The sequence below is a fragment of the Schistocerca serialis genome, chromosome 1, assembly GCF_023864345.2.
Source record: "Schistocerca serialis cubense isolate TAMUIC-IGC-003099 chromosome 1, iqSchSeri2.2, whole genome shotgun sequence".
Classification (NCBI taxonomy): domain Eukaryota; kingdom Metazoa; phylum Arthropoda; class Insecta; order Orthoptera; family Acrididae; genus Schistocerca; species Schistocerca serialis.
In genome coordinates, this window is record NC_064638.1 from 543,436,010 (window position 1) to 543,459,205 (window position 23,196).

Here is a 23,196-nt window from a genome sequence, read left to right on the forward strand (position 1 = left end):
AGTGCACAGTGCACATCATATTAAAAACTGACCAATAAAATAACAAGATAAAACCAGTTAGAACCATTGTCAAAGAAAGAAGAAAGTTCTGAAGGTAACAGCATATCCGTTTAAGGAATGAAAACGTTATAAAACAAATTGTATTTTTAACTTTTGTATTTAATGGTTATCTTTTATACGTTGAAATACAGTGATAGTATGCCCTTTACTAATAAATATAGCTCTCAGGGTCGTTACCGGAGATTTAATCGTGTTGGCTAAGAAACAAACAGAACTGGTAGGCGGACTGTGATGCTAGAACTGTAGATGTCCAGTGTTAGGTGCAGTCATAATGAGGAAACACGTCTCTTGGCTTGCCACTCCATACTGCAGAGCTGCACATCGCTTTGCCTCCAGGAGGCTATTTTATAAAGGCGGCAGGTTAAGTGTTCCGTCTGGTCATTGTATTACAATGTGCATGAAAAAAGGAAAAGTGGAGCAGTTCAACAAATAAGCCATTTGTTGACACCTTTGTAAGACGGGCTTCAATAAAGTTTCAATAATGTATACAAAACTCTCTCTTAGCATCTTTTTTTGAATACAATATTTCTTAGACATGTTATTTTCGTGCAACGGAAGGACAGTTATAGAGTCACATCGTGGACCTCGACAGATTCATTCTATTCATAGAGCTATTTGCAGCTTTACTGTTCACAAAACAAATATCTTAAATAATGTAAATTCATTAAAACATCCTGTCGTAGAAATCCTATTTTTATGCGCTTACAGGATTTATGAATTTGATACAGAAAGTTGTACTAAATAATTTAAGTGACCCAAAGACAGATGTCACATCATTATCAGGGGGAGAACTCACAAAGAGAGTCAGATCACAGGCTGTCTACCATTCTTATTGTATACGAGTGATGTACATTATGCAGAGTTGATCCTTTCTGTGAACAGTACAAGTATCATTGTTAAAGTAATCAAAGAAACAAAAAATTAAATATCACAAATTATGCTTATGTGGAAGTTGGTATTTGAATTTGCCCAAATGCTTAAAGCTTTGAAATGACACAACTCAACTACTAGTGTAGTACTAAAATAGAATGGATACAGCACTGAAACTTTTCCTTTTCTGTGGAAACATATATATGAATATGTAATTTGAGACATTTAATTTACAATATGTGACTCCATTACCTTTCCATAGTAATAAATGTCTACTTTGTGATAAACAGTATCCAGTAAAATATTTTTGATATTTTCGTTCAATGATATTATACAATATAATATTTCGGTATCTTTTCCTGATTATTACTTATGTGTGGTGCTGAAGAACAAACTGAATGTACTATTTGAAAAATGGTGGGTGCTACCATTGATATTGACTATACAGCCATGACAATCGACCTGTAGATTTAAAATGTCTGACAGCGTAAATTGGTGTACGTGCTGAAGAAAGATTCTCACTCTGTGCCAGAGTTCAGGTGTACTAAGATATAGTCCATTACATATCTTCAAATAGCTGGTACATGTATGGTAAATGTATGTAACTGCTTTACAACTGACAAATGTAACATCAAAACACTAATTCTCAAAACAGTCTATAGAACAAGTGATTATGAGAAAATGAAAAGTAATGATCTTTTCTGTTGAGGCTTGTGTTCTTTTACTACCAGTACATCTTGAAAAATCTTAACACTTACTCCGAAAATAATCGGTAGACAATGTGACTATGGGAAAATGAAAGTAATGACCTTTCTTATGGATGATTGTGTTCTTTTACTACCAGGACATCTTGAAAAGTTTTAATACTTATGAAAAAAATGTTAATATACTCAGTGAAATATTTTGTAAGTACATCTGACTTGAATTTTGTTCCATACAGTATTGGCAATAAGTACAAGTACCAGCAGTAATTATTGTTGATGATGTGAAATATATGTCATCATCTTTGCAGAGGCATAACCAATTTCGGAAGATGGCATTTTGTATCTGGAAATAAAAACCTTGTGTATCACTTAACCCTAGGTGTGGTGGCCAGATTCCAGCACCTATACATCCTGGTATGACTCGCCCTATGGACCAGAAAATGATACTTTTGCTGTCGTACCTGCAACTCCAGCAAATATTGCCAGAGCCAAAAAGTTTGTGAGCGGTCTCGGTGCTGGAGGAGGTGAGTTCAGTATTGTAGGTGGTGGTGGTGGTGGTGGTGGTGGTGGTGGTGGTGAAAAGGTTCATGTCAAAATAGAAGAAAATAAATTATACTTGTAACGCAATATCCACAGATAAAGTAGGGACAGAGAAAAAGTAAATGGTACATTAAAATGCTTTGCATTCTATGTCACATTCTCCATCAAAATAGAGAGAAGTTGCAAGCTGTTGATAAAATTCTTGAACTACTGTGAATCTTATGGTACTGTTTGAATAACAGCGGAGTAAGTAATGTAAGAAGCTTATCTAATATTACTATGTTATTGCAATGTGTTACTAAGACTTCAGTTTCTTTACTTTTATATTGAGGTTTTGCAATTCGACACTGGAATCTAGATTAATGTCATCTTCTGAAACTGAGGACATCACACAATTTACTTATAAATTTTCTTTTGTAGTTTTCAGCTCTCGTTATTAATTCTACCAACATACACCAAAAGAATATAAAAGCAGATTTGAACTGACATAGTATCCTTAGACTTTCTGGTGATGTTATCACACTCCCCTGCATCATATAATAAGTATTTTTAGGAGTTACTACAAAATATATCAAAGATACCAGCCTAATGCGACCCCAGACTTTCTCAGGTATTGCCTGTCAAACTGCTTTCATCAAAATGCGTACAAACAAGCAAGCCAGGTACAAAGTAATTCCTGTTTATAGCTTCCATGTAGAAGTAGTTGATACTGAAAATTTAAATTGTGTGCAGCTGCCAACAATAGCCCACAAATCCCATCATCATCATAATCATTGTGATTCTTGAAGTTTTCAAAATGTAATGAGTATTCCAAGAGGATTCTGGCCTGAGCTGGATGACGTCGACATCTTGCCACGATATTTTGGCTGACAACCATTCAGTCATCTTAATGTGTGTTTACACTGGAGATACTGTTGCATGTCGCTGACTTTATACCCAAAATTTGTGTGGTGGCACATGCACGTAGGTTTTCACTGTATGACAGCCCTCTCTCTAATTTACTATCCTCTGTGGAATATTGCTCCATCTATGTTAAGAAAATCTTGGCCACTACGAGATCGTTCTGAGTTCAGTTATTAAAAAACCTGTTTAAGTTCGTTGGAAGATGTTATTAACAGCTATCCATTAATTTCTCTGATATCTTCAGAAAGACAAAATTTTACACCTAATGACCCACCTGGTGACCGATAATTTTATTATTCTGATAAATGAATTTTAAATTTGCACTCCCTCAATCTGACATACAGGTGCATGCAATATCGCCATATATGCCTGAGTGCCATAGATGGAGCAATGTCGGACAAAGGGGAGAGAATGGACATGCAGTGAAGACTTCTGCGCTTTTCTGCATAAAGTTAACTACAAGCACCACTAATGTCCAGTGTAAATTCACCTGAAGATCGCGGATGGTTGTCAGCCCAAATTCCGTGGTAAGTTGTTGCCATCATATGACTGCCTGAACAAAACTTCATCAACCAAAATTATTGTTTCTCCAACATGATACTTGCAAAGACTTGTAGAAAACTTACTTTCAATCAAATGCTAGAGTGTCTAGGTGAATGCATAGGAAGACGATTTGTTACTTAGCTGGATTGTGATATGGGCAATTAATGTGACTTTTTGGAGGGTCACTCCAGGATCGTTCAAAGACATGTGTGTTTTCAGAACCATTGACACAAATAATCTCTTCTTCAGTAAGTTCTGAACGTAAGGACTGCTTGGGGTGAAGATATATATGGACTACATAATTTAGGCCAATTTAGCTTTCTTAGGAAAGGTAGAAGTTACCTTAAACTTTTGTGAATATAGGAGGTGGTAGTGTTTACAAGTATTGGAAGTGCATGAACACTGTAGGTTAGGAGCCGCCCGTGGTGGCCGAACGGATCTAGGCGCTGCAGTCTGGAACCACGCGACAGCTACAGTCGCAGGTTCGAATCCTGCCTTGGGCATGGATGTGTGTGACGTCCTTAGGTTATTTAGGTTTAAGTAGTTCTAAGTTCTAGGGGGCTGATGACCTCAGAAGTTAAGTCCCATAGTGCTCAGAGCCATTTGAACCATTTTGTAGGTTAGGATTTCTTGAAGTAACTAGTTAAACTGACTATGGGGACTCACTGGTATGTTTCAGCTCTCTTGGATAAAATGGTTGTTACAAAGTAAACACTCTAGAAACCAGTGTGCCAGGATCAGAATTTTGAAGGTACATGTAAATGCAGATATGAGACTTATGAAAGAGTGCAAAAAAAGACTGATGACAAGATGAAGTTGTCTCCAACAGGAACAGCGATGCACGCAGCGCTGGACATAGCACTGCGCGTATCCAAGGCGGCCAGATCGCGTCAAGACATGCCACTTGTGATGGTGCTGCTGACGGATGGACTGCCCAATGGGGCGCCAGAAGAAATCTTGCAGGACTACACCGCGGCCAACGTGGAGCGGGGAGCAGCACTGTTTACGTTGGCGTTCGGTGAAGATGCGGACTTCACGTTCCTCAGGAAGTTGGCGTTGCGCAACGGAGGCTTCGGCAGGCGCATCTACGAGGCAGCGGACGCCCACCTGCAGCTGCGCAACTTCTACCGGCAGGTCGCGTCGCCACTCCTCTCCAGCGTCAACTTCACGTACGGGGATGGACAGGTGAGCTCCAGTGCCTGGCACTACAAGTTCAAGGAATGGAAAAGTGAACCTGTATAAGTCGCATGTGTTACTTAGAAATGTGCCACAGTGACTGTATTGGTTTTTTTTTCTGTCCCAAACCGCAGCCCTCACTATGTGCCAATAGCTTTCCGTATACTTTGACATCCCATTTATAATTTATGTCTTAAAAAATTGTTAAACAGCTGCAACCGGTAACAAGGAAACCCCAGACACTCACATCCAAACCATCAAAACCAATGTCTGAGAACATAGTCTTTCACGACGGCACTGTTGTTTAAAACATTCTCGGACTACCTGCTGCTTCAGTTCAGGGTAAAACCTCGATCTTTCGACGATATTCACCATCGTCTTCGTCAGGAGTAACTGACTGTTAAAATTCCTGCAGTGGAGGCCTTATGTAGCCCAAACACGGCTTTTGGTTCTACATCTACATCTACATGATTACTCTGCAATTCACATTTAAGTGCTTGGCAGAGGGTTCATCGAACCACAATCATACTATCTCCCTGCCATTCCACTCCCGAACAGCGCGCGGGAAAAACGAACACCTAAACCTTTCTGTTCAAGCTTTGATTTCTCTTATTTTATTTTGATGATCATTCCTACCTATGTAGGTTGGGCTCAACAAAATATTTTCGCATTCGGAAGAGAAAGTTGGTGACTGAAATTTCGTAAATAGATCTCGCCGCGACGAAAAACGTCTTTGCTTTAATGACTTCCATCATAACTCACGTATCATATCTGCCACACTCTCTCCCCTATTACGTGATAATACAAAACGAGCTGCCCTTTTTTGCACCCTTTCGATGTCCTGCGTCAATCCCACCTGGTAAGGATCCCACACCACGCAGCAATATTCTAACAGAGGACGAACGAGTGTAGTGTAAGCTGTCTCTTTAGTGGACTTGTTGCATCTTCTAAGTGTCCTGCCAATGAAACGCAACCTTTGGCTCGCCTTCCCCACAATATTATCTATGTGGTCTTTCAAACTGAAGTTGTTCGTAATTTTTACACCCAGGTACTTATTTGAATTGGAAGCCTTGAGAATTGTACTATTTATCGAGTAATCGAATTCCAACGGATTTCTTTTGGAACTCATCAGTTACGTAATGCTGTCGCAGATGGTGAGTGCACCACCTCTTGCCCCGTAGCATGAACATTGCGACGAATATCTCTGGCTCTTCTTTGCATCTAGAGCTCGCTTCCACGCACCGCTAAGATTATATCCGCCGTCAGGGTTGAAGGTTTTGTCACACGTTTTTATTTCTGCACGCTTCTTAATTATAGAGTCCCAATGTGTGGCAGCTTGGGACAAAATTTTTGTTTCGTCGAACAGTATTTTATGTTTGTCTGTGAGGCTGTGTTCAGCAACTGCAGATTTCTACAGTTCTCGATTTCTAATATAGCGCTGATGTTCTGATAGCGGTCGGAAAGGTGCTGATGGACTGACTGATGTAATTGCTTCCGTACTCACATAGGATGTTGTAAATACCAGGAATGTTGAGGGAGACACTGTCCCTAACAGGACGTAGCATCTGCTTTATCTTATTAAGAGATCGGAAAATAGATCTGATACCTCGTCTTCCCAGGACTCTGCCTATTTTGCTGGATGTAGCGCCGCACAAGGGAAGGAATGCCATCGCTGACTCATAACACGAAGCCGTCTTTGGGCTGATAAGGCCACCACCGCAGAATTTTTGAGAGTCAGCTGCTCTTGACGAAGACGATGGTGGAAATCGTCGAAACCGCAACGTTTTACCCTGAAGTGACACTGCAAGAAGTCAGAGAGTGTTTTATACAAAATCAATGTTTATATGAGAAACACTGCAGTACCTAAATTTTCCTGAGGACATGATAAATATTTGGTGACACTCAGACCTGATTCATATAAGCTTCTGGGCCATCTAGTCACGTGATGCAACAGCAATTCTCTTAATGCATGAAGTCAAAACTACAACGTCTGCGACATTAATGTTTATGTGTAACGCACCAACATGATTGACGTCCCTTTCCAGACATATCATGCCAAAAAATTGTGCCTCAGAGTACGTGTTTTTGAGAATCCACTCATTTCATGTTCGCTCCACATTCAAAGGTTTACCTTTATTTTCGTGTCATGAACATTGTTTATTTTCTTAAAACATTTTACAATAGCCGTCTTAAAAATTTCCATTGCAAAATTCTGCAGTGCCTCGCTCCCTCTCCCACGAATTTCTTTCTTGCGCAAGATTGAAACCAGCTACTGGCCAGATCAGGCTCATGGGCCGCCAATTGTCCACCCGTGTTTTATGTATGGGAGATGAAACATTCGACTATATTTTAGTATATGGGAGATGAAACATTTGATTTATCACGAATTCAGAAACACTGTCAATGTGAAATGTAAGAAGACTGGCATTCTTATTTCTTCCAGGAGGCTGCTGCTGTTTGTGTGTCTACCAGAGCTCACAGAGCTGCTGGAACAGAATGCTTGTCCACGTCCCTGCAATATTAGTGTAGCAGCTAGGTTAGCATAGGAAACTCGAAAACAATAACAAGTAGCAGGGATAATATGCTTACCACACTTGATGCTTATGCATGTAGGTTTGTCCACTATTGTGTAAATGACATGGTCAGATGGACATAAATAAGAGAATGACCAGGGTGTCGATTGAGTATGGGAAAAATCCTACATAGAAGAGGAACATGGACCCTGTACCAGAAGATTATTATTAATGCTTCCGAGGGAGCCAACCAGGTGGTGGTGCCGTGGACAGTGTGAGGCAGGTACAAAGTACTGGCAGAGGAGAAGAGGACTTCGACATGAGACGGAAAGGGGCAGTCGATAAAACTGTGCATAACTGAAGAAACAATGGAGGCGTTGGCAAAGACTATTCAAGACAGAGTTAAAATACTAAACAGCTCATAGATTGTGTATTATTGTGACCAGCCTCGGTCTACATTCAAAACAACAGACGCTATCGATCTACTACATTTTCTTAAGCTCTCCAGTTATTTCAGCCTCGAAGAACTGCGATCTCTTTGTTGGATTGGGAAATGCGGGGAAATCACCAGCTGGACAGGCTTAGCGATAAGAATGCATAAAACCGAGCGAGGTGGCGCAGTGGTTAGCACACTGGACTCGCATTCGTGAGGACGACGGTTCAATCCCGCGTCCGGCTATCCTGATTTAGGTTTTCCGTGATTTCCCTAAATCAAGCCAGGCAAATGCTGGGATGGTTCCTCTGAAAGGGCACGGCCGACTTCCTTCCCCATCCTTTCCTAATCCGATGAGACCGATGACCTCGCTGTCTGGTCTCCTTCCCCAAACAACCCAACCCAACCCAAGAATGCATAAATATACTTAATGGGACGGAAAGGACAGTGCCGTAATAGCAAAGTTTCTGGTTTAATTTCTGCTAAACACATAGCTTTTTTAATTTTGTTGTATTTCTATGCTTGTTACAATTCTAAATGATAATTAACAAACACTGATTTACAATTTCCTAATAAAAACATCTTTTATTTTCAATTACTAATCACATTTTAATGCGATATCGCATTTAGTATGTTAAAATTTAGTACAATGCTGTGAAACATGACAAGAAAAAGGAAATATTTGTTTATTCCTAGACATTATGTGTAAATAAAGACATGAACTTCAATGAATTGGAAATAATAGCTAACCAGTTGCAAAATACAGACTTATCAAACATTTACTATGGTACTGATAGTTTTAAAACTGTCTTCTTCGAAAGGTATTACAACGTTTTGTGTAGACCATGTGTGGTACCATTGCAAGAAACAAAATTACAGGAAATCTTTCCAAATAATTTTAGTGAGGCATACTCACGTAGAATCACATATTATCTGCATCAGATGTGGGTGTCGTTGACTTTGTCCAGTACATCTGCGCGTTATCCACTTCATCACCGTTTAAAGAACATGATTTAAAAGCAATAGCTCTCTGTTCTAGAGCTTTGTCGTAAAACTTTTTAAAATATCACACATTTGACAATGGATCCAGCAACGTGTAGTATGTCACTTGAAATATTTGCATATATATGACATTTGAATATAAAACTTCGCATCAGATCTTACAATGCATAAGTATGCAGTAGCCTTGGGTCGCTTCTCGCAGGTGGCCCTCCTGCGCCTCCTGTATGGACGTAGTTGCAGTGAGCAGTGTGTGTTATTTCACATGAACATATTCATTACTAGAATTAACATATTAACTATAAAGTTAAAAGGAGGAGAGGGCAGTGGGTAAAAAAGTGTACCATTATAATCATATGGCCTATAAAGAGCCCTCAGGATCACGTGCACATAGTAAACTCTTTAAATATCACAAAGACACACAAGAAGCACATGTGCATAAATATGCAGTTGTAAAAAGTACGAGTATAAAAGCTAAAACCTATCAAGAAAATATTGTAAGTTTATAAGAAGCCGAATGCTTAATGTTTTAAGTTGACTGCTGACATGAAGGAATACTGTGAAAAAACAAACTGTGATGGAGGAGCAGCAATATTAAAAGACAAATAAAAATTGGGGAAAGAGATGGGCGGAAAAGGGGAGGGGGGTAGTCATCTATGTGAAGCATCATGCTGAAGGGCCGTACTGAGAAAGCATGCTATATGAACAAATGTACTAGAAGGCAGTGGGCTGTTATAAAATACCGAGCAAAGTAAGGAATAAACGAAACCGAACTAAACAGTGCATACACGCTCATAAACCACAATGTTATGGGCAGAATAAAACACATTAAAAATGAAAAACAGGAGATGGGTCTAAGGTAGTTCGTTACCAAGATGTTAACAGCCTCTTTACTGTGGATCACGAAGCGTACATTGTAAAATAACAAAATTAAATGCGTATTCTTACTGGACATAGAATTTTGAGCAAAATAAACACCACGCAGAGGCCAGCACTGAACGGTAGACTAGGCTACTCAGCCAAAAGTAAAGGCTTGCAACCTCTCAGGTAATTTTTACCTTCAAGTCGAAGCTGATCATTTAAAATGTAGCTTTTTTTCTCCGTATGTGTTTGAAAATTTCGAGTTTTTCCCATAAATCTAATCTGCGACCTTTTGCTTCTTTGTGTAGGATTGTGGTGTCCTCTGAATCTTTCAGAGTGTGACCAGCAACAAATAACAGTTTTGTAACAGTGGAACTGTGTTCATTATTACCTTTCTTTCCCAACAGGTATTGATTACATCTCACCCTGATTGTTCTACCAGTTTATTCAATGCAGTGACTGAACAGTTCGTGCAGAACATTTTGTAAATTCCTGAATTTGAAAACGGTCCTTAGTATTTTTGATAGTATGCACAAGATATTTCTTTAGATTGTTGTTAGCGGAAAAAGTTACCTTGTGTTAATATTTGTTTCACCAAGAGGCGCTTAATCCTATGGGACCGATTTCCTAAAAATTTGATGGAAATCGCTCTATTATTGTCCTCTTTACTGTATGTGGATCTGTCACCATGTAGAGCTGACATTTTTTGGTAGTTGTTTTTACTGAGGATATGATATATTACATCTTACTTGTATCCTTTGTTGGTAGCAACAGATTTTATTATGTTAATTCCTTTCTGTGGGCTACTAAGGCAATGTTTTGAGAGTTTCATCATACTTCTTTACGAAACAGATACCCAAGCACTGACCTTGAAGTAGAATAAGTATGAAGGAAATCGAAGAGGGTGGCCTTTGTCTCCTGGTTAGACATGACATAACAGGTCTTTATTCAGAAGTCTCTGTTTACTTCCAGCATCCTGTTACAACATACATTTCATCGACAGGAATCCAGTACTTCAAGAACAGAGGCTAGAACACAAAACTAAATTTGTCTGTTACAGAGCTATCGGACTTCACTTTGAATTTTTGTCTGGTACAGAGTGTGTGCTTTGCAGGTGGAGGAGGAGACCCTGACGCGGACCAGGTTCCCGACGCTGTTCCGCGGCAGCGAGCTGGTGGTGTCTGGTAGACTGCAGCCTGCAGCGCCACTGCTGGAGCCCGTGGTGTTGGGGGAGGGCCGCCAGCGCTACAGGTCACCTGCCAGGCTGGAGAAGGCCTCCTCTGGGGAGCGCCTCTGGGCCTTCCTCACTGTGCGACAGCTGCTGGACATGGACGCCGCCAGCCCCAACCAGACACTCAAGGACAGGGCCAAGGAAGTCGCTCTGAAGGTGAGTGTGCTGCAGAGAGCCTGTATTTAGCCTTCATCTCCATTAAGGTAAAGCTGCAATCAACACAAAGGTTGGTTTAAGCAGCACATTGTGTTCCTACTGTGTACATCAGGGCTTAACAACTGGCCGGTTTTGAGCGCGAGTACTCGCGTCTGCTCAGGCACGTGCTCGCGAGCAGGTGCAAGGTCTCGGAGCAGTGAGGGAGGGGAGGGAGGGGAAATGCGCGCGCACGTTTGAATAGGGCCGCAGCGTGCCTATTGAATTCGCGCCGACTGTGTAACGTTTAAAGTACTACTATCAGCTCTAACAGTCACTTCGCTGGTTAAGAATCATGTCAAATCGCCATTGTGTAACCCCAACCATGCTTTCGCAGTTCAACCCCCATTGGGAGGAACTGTATCTGTTTACAGAAAAAGATGGTGTTGCAAAATGTTTAGTATGTCACAAAACGCTGAATTCTTTTAGGAAATTTACTTTGCAGCGACAATATGTGTCGTACCACGCGAAAGACTACGGAAGTGGAAAATGTGATGGACCAGATCGTGCACAGGAAGTTATTGAACTTCAAAGAAAGCTATCCGAAGAAGATCTGGACGACGAAGAAAAATCAACTGAGGCAGCTCTCAGAGTGAGTTACAAAACCGCTTTGCTTTTAGCAAAATCCCTGCGCCCCTTCACTATGGCGATTTAATAAAAGTATGTTTGGTAGTTGCAGCGGAACATTTGAGTCCATCTCAAGTTGAACATTTTCGGATTGTGCCGTTATCTAACATGACCATTATGCGACGCATACAGGACATGGCAGACGACGTCCAGAGCCAGCTTGCAAATATCTGTAAAGATTTTATGGCGCATTGTCTGGCTCTGGACGAAAGTGTTGATATCACCGGAACAGCGCAGCTTGCCATATTTATTAGAGGTGTTAATAGAGAGCTTCAGGTGAGGGAGGAGCTCCTCGATGTAGTAGCCATGCAGGACACTACAACCGGAGGTGATATTTTAAGTAGTGTTGAAGAAAGTGTTGAAAATATAGGATTGTCGTGGAATTCTTTAGTTTCAGTGTCTACAGACTGTGCACCAGCGATGACAGGAAAAAAGTCAGGTTTCGTTGCGCTGTTGAAGGAGAAAATGCAAAAACTGACCGTGCTGAATGAAATAAGGGGCGTTCACTTTGTGATCCACCAGGAGAACTTATGTGCAAAGAGTATCACTCTAAAATATGTGATGAGTGTTGTTGTGCGTACAACCAATTATATAAGGAAGCATGGGCTACAACACAGGCAATTTAAAAGCTTTCTTGAGCATGAAAGCCAGTATGGCAGCCTGCCTTATTACAGCGAGGTCCGCTGGCTTAATCGTGGCGAATTATTAAATCGATTTTTTTGCCTATTAGATGGGATAAGTACGTTCATGGAAATAAATAACATGTGTGTTCCTGAATTGAAAGAGCCTTCATGGAAATGTGATCTCGCGTTCTTAGCAGATTTAACTAGCCATCTGAATGCTTTGAACATTTCACTACAAGGTAAAGATCTGTTAATTACTCATTTCATAGATCGAAATTGACGCTTTGGTTGAGTTAACTGGAAACAGGAAATCTAGCTCATTTTTCTAAATTATCATCCGTGCAAGATGTTCACAAAGACTGTGAACGTTATTCACATAGTTTAGTTGCCCTTAAGGAAGAATTTCATCAACGCTTTCAAGATCTGACAGCACTAGACAGTGATTTTGATCTGTTCTCCTCTCCATATTCAGCGAATATTGAAGAGATTCATCCTGAGCTGCAACTAGAAATTATTGACCTCCAGTGTGACAGAGAATACAGAGACAAATTTCAGAACAAGAAAAACATTTTGGAATTCTACAGACACTTCCCTCAGGATAGATTTCCTCGTTTGCACAAATTGGCGGCTACAATAATATCAATGTTCGGTTTCACGTATGTTTGTGAACAATTGTTCTCTGCAATGAAATGTAACGAGACGCGCCTGAGGAACGCATTGTCTGATCGAAATTTAAACGGCACGCTGCGCCAACAATGCACAAGAACAATTACTCCAAACATAGACGCAATTGTAAAGAGCAAAAAGTACAAGATAACCGAGAATCCCACACTTCAGTGACATCTTTTATTGTGCAACAGCTCACAAATTAATACGAATGTAGAGGCATACACTAAGCTAATAAAATTATGTGGCACCTGTACATTCTCCTTTATCCCTGCAGGTGGCCGCGGATTTACATTGACTGGCGGCAGCTGTTGTGTGCCCCACGTGACTCTCCCCACTCTCCGCTCTGGTCTGGTAGTGGGGGTAGTGTGCTCGCGCTGCTCCTTGCTCGCACCTTGCTGCTCACAGCTTGCTCCGCGAACACGTATGTTGTGAAGCCCTGGTGTACATGGTTCTATTGGAAGAAGTACGCTGTCGCCTTACTCCAAACTTTGAACTGACTTGCTCAGTCATAGGGGCATCTACAGTTTAACATGGATTCCAGACCATGGAGGAACGGTGTTTTTCACGTTAGTAAAAACAAAGCCAGGAAATTTAATGATGTGAGTTGTTACTCTCACAAATATCCTTTTTTTTCTACTTCATATAAATAGTTTTAATGATTGGAAATCATCACAACATGAACATGTCAAAATTTATTATTGTATGTCTCACCACAGTATTATACTTAGATCACAGGTAATTCAGTCATCTTTTCATACTTAACGTATGGTGTTTGAAGGTCCGCACTGCTTAAAGGTGATCCAAACATTCATTGCTCTCTTCTGGCAATTTCCAAAACACAAAAAAATTCATTTTATTTCAGTAGTAAAGCATGGATCATATCTTACCAACATAACCTTATTCCAGGTGTCTGTTCTCTGAATATATATGTTGCAATAAATCTGCTTCTTTGTATTCACAGTTGAATTTTGGATGTTGATGTTCTATGAATGCTGCAGCTTCCGTTCCTCTGGTTCGTAAAAACTAATATACAATTTATACACTAACTAGTACTTAAGTGAAATTTATAACATCCCCAGCAATTTAATTACACCTTATATATCCTGCATGAAAATGTAACTTACTATAAAATGCACTGAAAACTAATATTTTGTCGCATTTTGCTGAGCTGTCCTATAAGATGATTATTTATTTTGTTGACTGCTGAAGAAGCTGGCATCTTTAAGTATAGGTGCAGTTTCATATTTAAACATGAGTTTTTTAACTGCTCAATTAACTGCTGTATCGTCATTTGCAGTGTTACCACCACCACTTTCGCCACAGAAAATTCATACATAGCTACTTTCAGCTATAACTGACTCAAAATTGGACCCATAATGAATTTCAACAAAGACTGCATTTAAATAAATTTGTAGTAGTCAGTAATACATAAGACATTTTATATCTGTCATTTCCTTTCTGTTCTATGCATTTCAATAATGCAGTGTTTGTAAAATAACAAAACGTTTTTATCTCCACAATGCATAGTATTAGGTTTACAGAGTTAAAAATGTATGTACATGACAAACGTTGTTCAATGCAGTTTCTATAACATAGAAACAATAGGAAAAAGGATAGTTTGATATCATACATCACACAAATTCTTCCCGTCTGTTCTCAAACACATAGACAAACAATATTTTCCCCACAAAACCCCCATGCACAGAGATAAAAATCTATATTACAATAAGGCTTTCGATTCCCTTAACAAGGGTCAATTTTGAATGACAAATGATTTGATAATATATTTACACTCATAAAAGCTATTGTGACATTGTAAACAAATGTATATCTCTTTTCTATAAACCTATTAACAACAATTCCCAAAACAGTTGTTTCGATACATGAAATATTGTTCTTGTTTAATAATGAAGTACTGTTCAAAGAAAATCATATAAATGTAATACAAGTTTTGAACATAATTTTATTTATATTGAGACCTTGTATCCAAAAGTACTGCTTATTGATATTGTATACCCTTTTACGATTGTTTTTATCAAAGATGTATTTGCAACTACATAGCCAATCACATGTGTACATTCCCTGGTCAACAACCAATGCAAGAACAATATATAACTAGTTAATTGTACAAAATTAACTGTCTGTTCAGGCCAATAATTACATAAGAATGTGAGTAACTGAAAATGTGTCGTGGTCATACGATAGGTGACTGATTATTGTACTAGCAATTGGTACAAATGCAGATTTTACACAGTCAGAACATACAGACGTGGTACATGTTTATGGCTCTCTGCAGCAAATTCCGTTGCTCTTAAAGAATACTGGCGGAACTTTCAGGCACATTAGAGTCTTGGCCAACTGATGAAAGTACCATCAGATTGTAAAAAGTATGTAGTTTTGGTTTCCTTGGTATTTTTACGAAGGGAAAATCAGATAGACTCGAAATTCCACAACTGTCTTGTACCAAATGCGTCGGAAATATAAAGATACATTAGTAAACAAATGTCAACGGCCATTTCATGACAGACAATGCAATGGTGACCTACCAAGGTTCACTCAGCCTTGTGATGCCAATTGAGGAGCTATTTGACGGAGTAGTAGAGGCTCCAGGACGCAAAAACTCAGAACAGCAGGGAACAGTGGTGTCAGTTAGCTAGTTTCATGTTCCATGGATCATTGCGTCGTTGAATGTAACGATGTGAAACAAGTCATTTTACATTCCCACAACAAATTCATATGTAAATATGGCTACATACTGGCCATTTACAAGAGTTCTTTATCTTTAAAAAATATTACACATGTGAGTCAGTAATTCTGCTCACCACACATTACAATAATAGAAATTCTTCTACGGAATAGAACTATCAAGGAGAAAATTTTTCAGTTTGTTTTCAAATTTTACTTTGCTGTCTGATATTTTATATCACTGGGTTAGTGATCAAAACTTTTGGGTTCTGTATTTTGCACCCCTTCTTATGCTATGGTATTCTTCTAATATTGAATTATGTTCGTCATTGTTTGTACTGAACTGCAGTGGATTATAGATAACAAACTTCATGAGGGAATAAATATACTATGAAGCAGTATTCAAAATGCCTAATTCCTTAAAGAGACGTCTACAAGATGATTGTGGATGAGCACCACATATTACTCTTGCAGCACATTTTTTGAGCTACAAAAATTTTTCTTTCTTGAAGATGAGTTGCCCCAGATCATTGTTTCACATGACATTACTGAATAAAAAATTCAAACTTGTCAGCTTACAGATTTCCCCAAGTTTTGCAATGATTCTAAGTGTGACCATGGCTGAAGAAAGTTGTTTTAAAAGTTTCAATAGTATTTTTTCAAGTTTGAATTATTGTTAGTATGAGCACACAAGAATTTTGAAGTTTCCACCCTATTTATTATTTACTCACCATGTGTTACACTTATTATTAGAGAAACTGTGTGAGACCATTAACTGCAGACCAGCCATTTCTCCTTTTAATAACATATTTACCATTTCTTCTGTTGATATACGCTTGGTTCGATTACACTGCTAGTGCCATCTGCAAAAAGAACTAATTCTGCTTGTTGTAAATTAGACAGAAGATCGTTTACATATATGAGGACCAATAGTGGGACTAAGATTAGATTAGACATACTTTTCGTTCCTTTCAAGATCTAGGCCATGTCAGAAAAATAAGAACACACAATACAATTTACAAAGTAGAATTAAGAACGGTGTAAGCAGGGTTGCTCATTGTCATCCCCGACGTCTGTCTTCTGTTTTTGAGAGGCAATGAGGGAAGCGAAGAAGTGAATCCTTCTGGATTAGAGAGTTGTTTGTCGTGGACAGAAAATCATCATGATGAGAATCGTTGTCGACAAAGTAGTACTCGCTAAAACTTAACCAATCCTTTCAGTTGCTTAATGAAATGTTAGCTGTTGGGTACAGAATGGATATAAAGAAAAATAAGGGTGTGGTGTGCACAGCCAGATGACTAAATGTTAAAGAGACTGTGGAGTGAGGAAGAATTTTGTTATCTTGGGTAGAACAAATAAGAAGGAGGGTTGCAAAAAATCCACAGTAGGAAGGATTGCATAAGGCAAATGCGGTCTAATGCCAAAATAAAGAATATGTAACCTATAAAAATGTAAACCTTGAAACTTGAAGGCTTTGTTAGGAGCACATCTCTGTACGAGATCAAAATATGGACAATGGGGAAGAAAGAAGATTTTCAAATGTGATGCTACAGGATATCGCGCAACGAGCCAACCAAAACTGTGCCCATCGAAAACGTAATAAAGCTAAGAGCTAGAAGGCTTGCCTACATTACAGTTTGACTCATTGCTGAAATCTGTAGCTGACTGGATGGTAGAAGTAAAGAATGAAAGTGGCAGGTCAAGACGTGAGTGTACAACGCAGATCGTTGAAGGTGAAGGGTATAGCAGTTGCAGTGAAATAGGCGACTAGTAGGCCACAGGACTGGACAACTTGCTCGAAGCAAAGGTTTCCTTCAGAGTTTTAAAAGTATTTTTATTTCACAGTTTTAAAAGTATTTCATAAACATGGTGAGCTGGGAAGTGCGCGTGTTTCATCTGAACAGATAGTTGAACAAAACTCAGAGGAAAAGCGTCATGTATACAGCCTGGCATGAAAAGTACCCAGAAGACATGCTCGTATGTCAAAGCAGATATTGAATTCTCTGTGATAAATAGAACCATTACCACAGTGCATTAGTGCTGTTCATGTCTGCTATTGTTACCAGGCCTGCTAAGGAATATAAAGGGCATGAAAAGCTTCAGATGTTGGGTGTTCTCTGTGGATGAGACGGAGGCCACGTACTGTTATAAGTCAACGTTATCAGCACGTGATAGACTTTGAAATTGGTGTCATTGTAGGTCTGGATTTTACGAGCTGGTTGAATCACGCAATATCCACATTTTTTAGGCATACCGATACGATAACGTCCCGTTTTTGGACTACATATGGATATGAAGGTAGACAAAAAGTCTTCAGGATCCCGATTAACCAGAACCGATCACGAAAAGAGACGGTCGAGATATTGCACACCAAGTTCAAAGGTACCGATTCACACCTCCGCCTACCAACCATGAGAAAGCTATGGCTTCATTGCGACATTCTGTTTCATCTCGCCCCCTTGGTCGGAGACTAGTAGCAGCCAGACAAGGGAATTACTGTCGCATGCTAGGCTGCCACTAACACCAAAACATAAACGCTCACGTTTGGAGTGGTGCTGTGACCTAGAAGCACAGACTGCTGATGAACTGCGTCGCTTTCTGTTCAGCGATGAATCACGTTTCTGCACTAAACCTGCTATCGTCGTCGAGTATGGCGGCGATCTCGTAATAGTTCTTATTCTTCCAATATTTTGGAGAGGCACAGCGGTGTTACTCCTGGGGTCATGATGTGACCAGCCATCGGATATATCTTCTGGTCGTCCTGGTAGTGATCGAGGGAACTCTGACGGCAAAGCGGTACGTCAGGGACATCCTGTGTCCACATGTGTTACACCCCACAGGGCAGTATAGCAGTAGCCTTTTTAGCACAAAACTGCTCGTCCGCACATGGAACGTGTCTCTATGAACTGCCTCTTTGACTTTGAGGTACTCCTGTGGCCAGTAAGATCCCCAGACCTGTCCCCGACAGAACACTTGGGGAGCAGCTCGAACGTCAACTCTGTCTCAGTGCCATTATCAAGGATATCAAGGACCAATAACAACAATTGTGGTACAGCTTGTCCCAGGAGACGATACAACGGTTTTATGACACCCTTACCAATGGAATCAGTGCATGCGTCCTGGTCAGAGGGAGTACAACGTCATATGGATAAGTGGGCTCCTACTACCAAGTTTTTCGTAAATCCCAATCTATTTAGTAATCACAAAAATAACATCACATTAGCTTTCATTTCATTTCTGTATCCGCTTCTGCGTGCTTCACTTTCTTGTGAAGCAGTGTAATTAACATACTGGTGTGAAACTATTTCGCGTCGACCCTGGACATGTCTCGGCGTTCCACGACCTTGTGTGTTACCAACATCACATCAAGGGCCCTTGTACTCATTTCTACACGAACATCCCAGACGTCTTCATATTGTAGACGGTGCTGGGGGACTGGCTTATAATAATAAACGCTACAATAAAATCTTTCGCAATGAGAAATAACTAAACATTGTCGCGTTTCGTGGCTCACTACTGACGTGACAGCCTTCAGAACGAAAGGTCTTGGATTCGAATACTGTTCTTCCTGCCTCTTTTTATCAGTCGCATACCATTTCCTTGACATCTGGCAAAATTTCGTAAGGTGCGTTTACACCTCTGCGCCTTGTGGCTAGTCGCCTTGCGGCTGTACTTGCCCCACATACAAGTAGACAGCTGTCTCCCTGTCTGGTATGGGATGAGTCCTGTACTTGCCCCACTTGCAAGTAGACACCTGTCTCCCTGTCTGGTATGGGAAGAGTCCTGTACTTTCCCCACTTGCAAGTAGGCACCTGTCTCCCTGTCTGGTATGGGAAGAGACCTGTACTTGCCCCACTTGCAAGTTGACACCTGTCTCCCTGTCTGGTATGGGAAGAGACCTGTACTTGCCCCACTTGTAAGTAGACACCTGTCTCCCTTTCTGGTATGGTAAGAGTCCTGTACTTGCCCCACTTGTAAGTAGACACCTGTCTCCCTGTCTGGTATGGGATGAGTCCTGTACTTGCCCCACTTGCAAGTAGACACCTGTCTCCCTGTGTAGTATGGGAAGAGTCCTGTACTTGCCCCACTTGCAAGTAGACACCTGTCTCCCTGTCTGGTATGGGAAGAGTCCTGTACTTGCCCCACTTGCAAGTAGACACCTGTCTCCCTGTCTGGTATGGGGTGAGTCCTGTGCTTGCGTGCAGTGGTCTGTACACAAAACTCAGAAGCAAGCTTGAGTTTGCGCCGGTGCATGCGCCTCCTTGAACTTGAGAACTATTATGTTTCATATGATCATTTGTTGTTCCTTAATGTTTTACCTTACCTTCTAAAGCTCCCTGTATCGGGGATTGTAGTTCGTACGCATCATTCAAGTTCTACAGGAAATCAGTTCTAAACTGATAGTCTTAGGACAGAGTTCTGAGGTTTAATGTGTACCATTAGCAATAATTTGCGCGTTCGAAACTGTTAAAATTATTCTCATCCTATTAATGTACGTCGAAAAGAAGGCTGAAAATAATATTAATTCAAAAGCGAGTCCACGCGATGAAGATATTTCTGTATTAATACCGGTAAATCATAGACTGATACTTCGATTTACGGAATATTCTATTTCACAAGCGAGTTTACTCTGTTAATTGTTCGAGAGGAAAATATGCTACCACAGAAAATTACGCAATAGTACAGCCCAGATACCACATTATTTTCGCAGTCTGCTGTAGAGTATTGTAGTGTATTGATCTTATATGATTAATCACTTATTTGTTGTTTTCTGTCTCTCTCAGAAAGCATGTTATTGTGTTTGAGAACATTCTGCTTTTTAGGTTCAGTCTAGTTATTGTCTCGTTTGGTCCTACTGTTTTCTTCAAAGCGTCTTTCGAGAAACGTTTCTGCTCCTTCATACCCTGAGGATTTTGGTTGAAATCGTATCTTAAACGACATACAATAGTAACCATCACGTGGTATTAGCTCCGTTCTCTAATTTTGTAACTCCGTCGCTGCAAATGACCTTCATAAATCTGATTCTGTTCCCATACTTACCCATACTTTTAAAACGTGTGGTCCAGCTGCAGATGCTCAGCCTAAAATTGCAGATGCAAGACATGGCGTCTCAGGAGCCTGTAATAATTTTTCTAGCAGAATTGTTTGATGTTGCTCTGTCCCGCTCAAAATATACAGAACAAAAAGTTGCCGCTATGGCGCACAAAGTAATTGATAGGAAACGGTCCAACGTTTATGCCAGAATGAACAAAATGCTCTATAATATGCCACATAATTCTTTCATTAACATAAATAGCTGTTAATCGTAATAATTTCCTGATCGCAATAGGTTCTTTGTTTTTAACACCAGCCACTTGACCTATTTGATGCCGCCCGCTATGAACTACTCTCCTGCCCTAACCTCTTCATCTCAGAGCAGCACTCGAATCCTGCGTCCTCAGTTGTCTATTGTATGTACTCCATTCTCTATCTGCCTCTACTTTTCTTACCCTTTTTAGTTCCCTCTGGCACCATGAAAGTTACTCCCTGACGTCTTGACACGTGTCCTACCACCCTGTTCCTTCTTCTTGACAGTATTTTCCATGTTCCTTTGTTCAGCTATACTGTGATGAAACTCCTCATTCCTTACCTTACTGCCCATCTAAGTTTCAACACACTTCTACAGCACTTCGATTCTCTTCTTTTCCAGTTTTCCCTCAGTCTATGATTCACTACCGTACAATACCGTTCTCCAAATCTACATTCTCAAAAATTTCTTCCTCAGATTGAGTCCGATGGTTGATATTAGCGGACTTGTCTTGGCCAGGAATGTCCTAGTTGCCTGTTCTAATCTGCTTTCCATGTCTTCCTTGCTTCGTCAGTCAAGTTTTATTTTACTTACAAGATAGGAGAGTTCCTTAACTCCGTCTACGTCTTTGTCCCCAGTTCTCATGTCTTAAGACTGATATCCTTTCACCTGAATTCTAATCCCACTCTTGAATCTTCCTTTTATTTCCGCAATTAATTCTTCGATGTATACACTAAACAGTTGGGGTAAGAGACTGCATCCCTGTCTTACATCCTTTTTAATCCGAGCACATCGTTTTTCGTCCTCCAGTCTTATTGTTCCCTCTTGGTTCTTGTAAATGTTGTATGTTACACCACCTTACCTGTAGCTTACTTCTGGCTCTCTCAGAATTTCGAACATCTTACATTATTTTTCACTGTGAACGCTTTTTCTAGGTCGACAAATCCTTTGAGCATGTCTTTATATTTTTTTATTTTATTTATTTATTTATTTATTTATTTTTAGTCTTGCTTTCATTATCAAGCGGTATGTCAAAACTGCCTCTCTGCTGCCTTTACCTTTGCGAATGTGAAATTTATCGTCATCTAACAGATGCTCGTTTTTCCTTTCCATTCTTTTGTGTATTATTTTTCTTAGCAACTTTCGTCTATTGTGCGACTGCTCTGGCACTTATCTGCCGCCGACCGCGGTGGCCGAGTGGTTCCAGACGCTCCAGTCCGGAACCGCGCGACTGTTACGGTCGCAGGTTCGAATCCTGCCTCAGGCATGGATGTGTGTGATGTCCTTAGGTTAGTTAGGTTTAAGTAGTTCTGTGTTCTAATTTAGAAGGCATGTTTTCTGCCCCTTCTGTGTTCTTTGATCGCAAGCTTTCAAAATCTGCAATAAATTCTGACTAATACTGCATCCCCTATATGTTCCATATCGACTCACATTGCTTCCTCAATCACGCCATCACAAAAGTTCTCCTCCTTATAAGCGCCCTAAGTGTACTCTTTCCACCTATCCCTACCTACTCTGTGCTTAACACGACGACCATTTCTTTTTCGATCTCTTCCCATCCTTCCTGAAACCATTTAGCCTCGCCTTCTTTCCACTTCCTGTTAATAAGGAGCAGGCACGTGAAAATGGTACAGAAGGGAAAAAAGATAATAAACTGTTTTTTACTTCAAAAGTAATCGGCATAACTGTTAATACTTTAATCCCACTCTTGAGACAAGAAGGGTATTTGCTTTCATGGAAAAATGTTTGCAGATCGCTGCAGAACCATGTTTGCACCTCTTAGTCCGAAGCCAAACGACGGCCGCGAACATCTATATTCAGAGCTGCAAGATATGGAAATCACATGGGGAGGGACTGGGACTGTATGTAGGATGCGTAAGGGCTTCCCAGCGATGCTTCTGAAGCGCAGTCGAAACGATCTTGACAGCTTGTAGGCAACGTATAATCGGCATTAATATAACTCAGAAATGGGAGCGACATATTGTCCTTTTTACACACATCAAAACAGGTTTTGCATCACCTCGCTTCCGAGAGCTCCAGAATCTGTGCAGAAAATTGGAATAGAGATCGACATAATCATTATATCCGACCTTTTTACTGCTCATGAAAACCACACATCGCATGTTGTACCACATACAGAGAGACCTTCCGAGGTGATGGTCCAGATTGCTGTACACACCGGTATCTCTAAGATCAAGTACCACGTCCTGTTGCATTGATGCATGCCTGTATTCGTCGTGGCATACTATCCACAAGTCCATCAAGGCACTTTTGGTCCAG

General features: G+C 40.3%; 1 protein-coding gene across 1 annotated transcript in view; it reads left to right on the forward strand.

The window, feature by feature from the left end:
• The window catches only part of LOC126412316 (inter-alpha-trypsin inhibitor heavy chain H4-like), a 190,428-nt gene that overhangs the window by 100,803 nt on the left and 66,429 nt on the right, over positions 1–23,196 (forward strand). Inside the window, exons 8-10 of the mRNA XM_050081878.1 lie at positions 2,014–2,252; positions 4,388–4,805; positions 10,717–10,989. Of these exons, the coding sequence (XP_049937835.1) occupies positions 2,014–2,252; positions 4,388–4,805; positions 10,717–10,989 (930 nt within the window). The remainder of the gene's footprint in view (positions 1–2,013; positions 2,253–4,387; positions 4,806–10,716; positions 10,990–23,196) is intronic.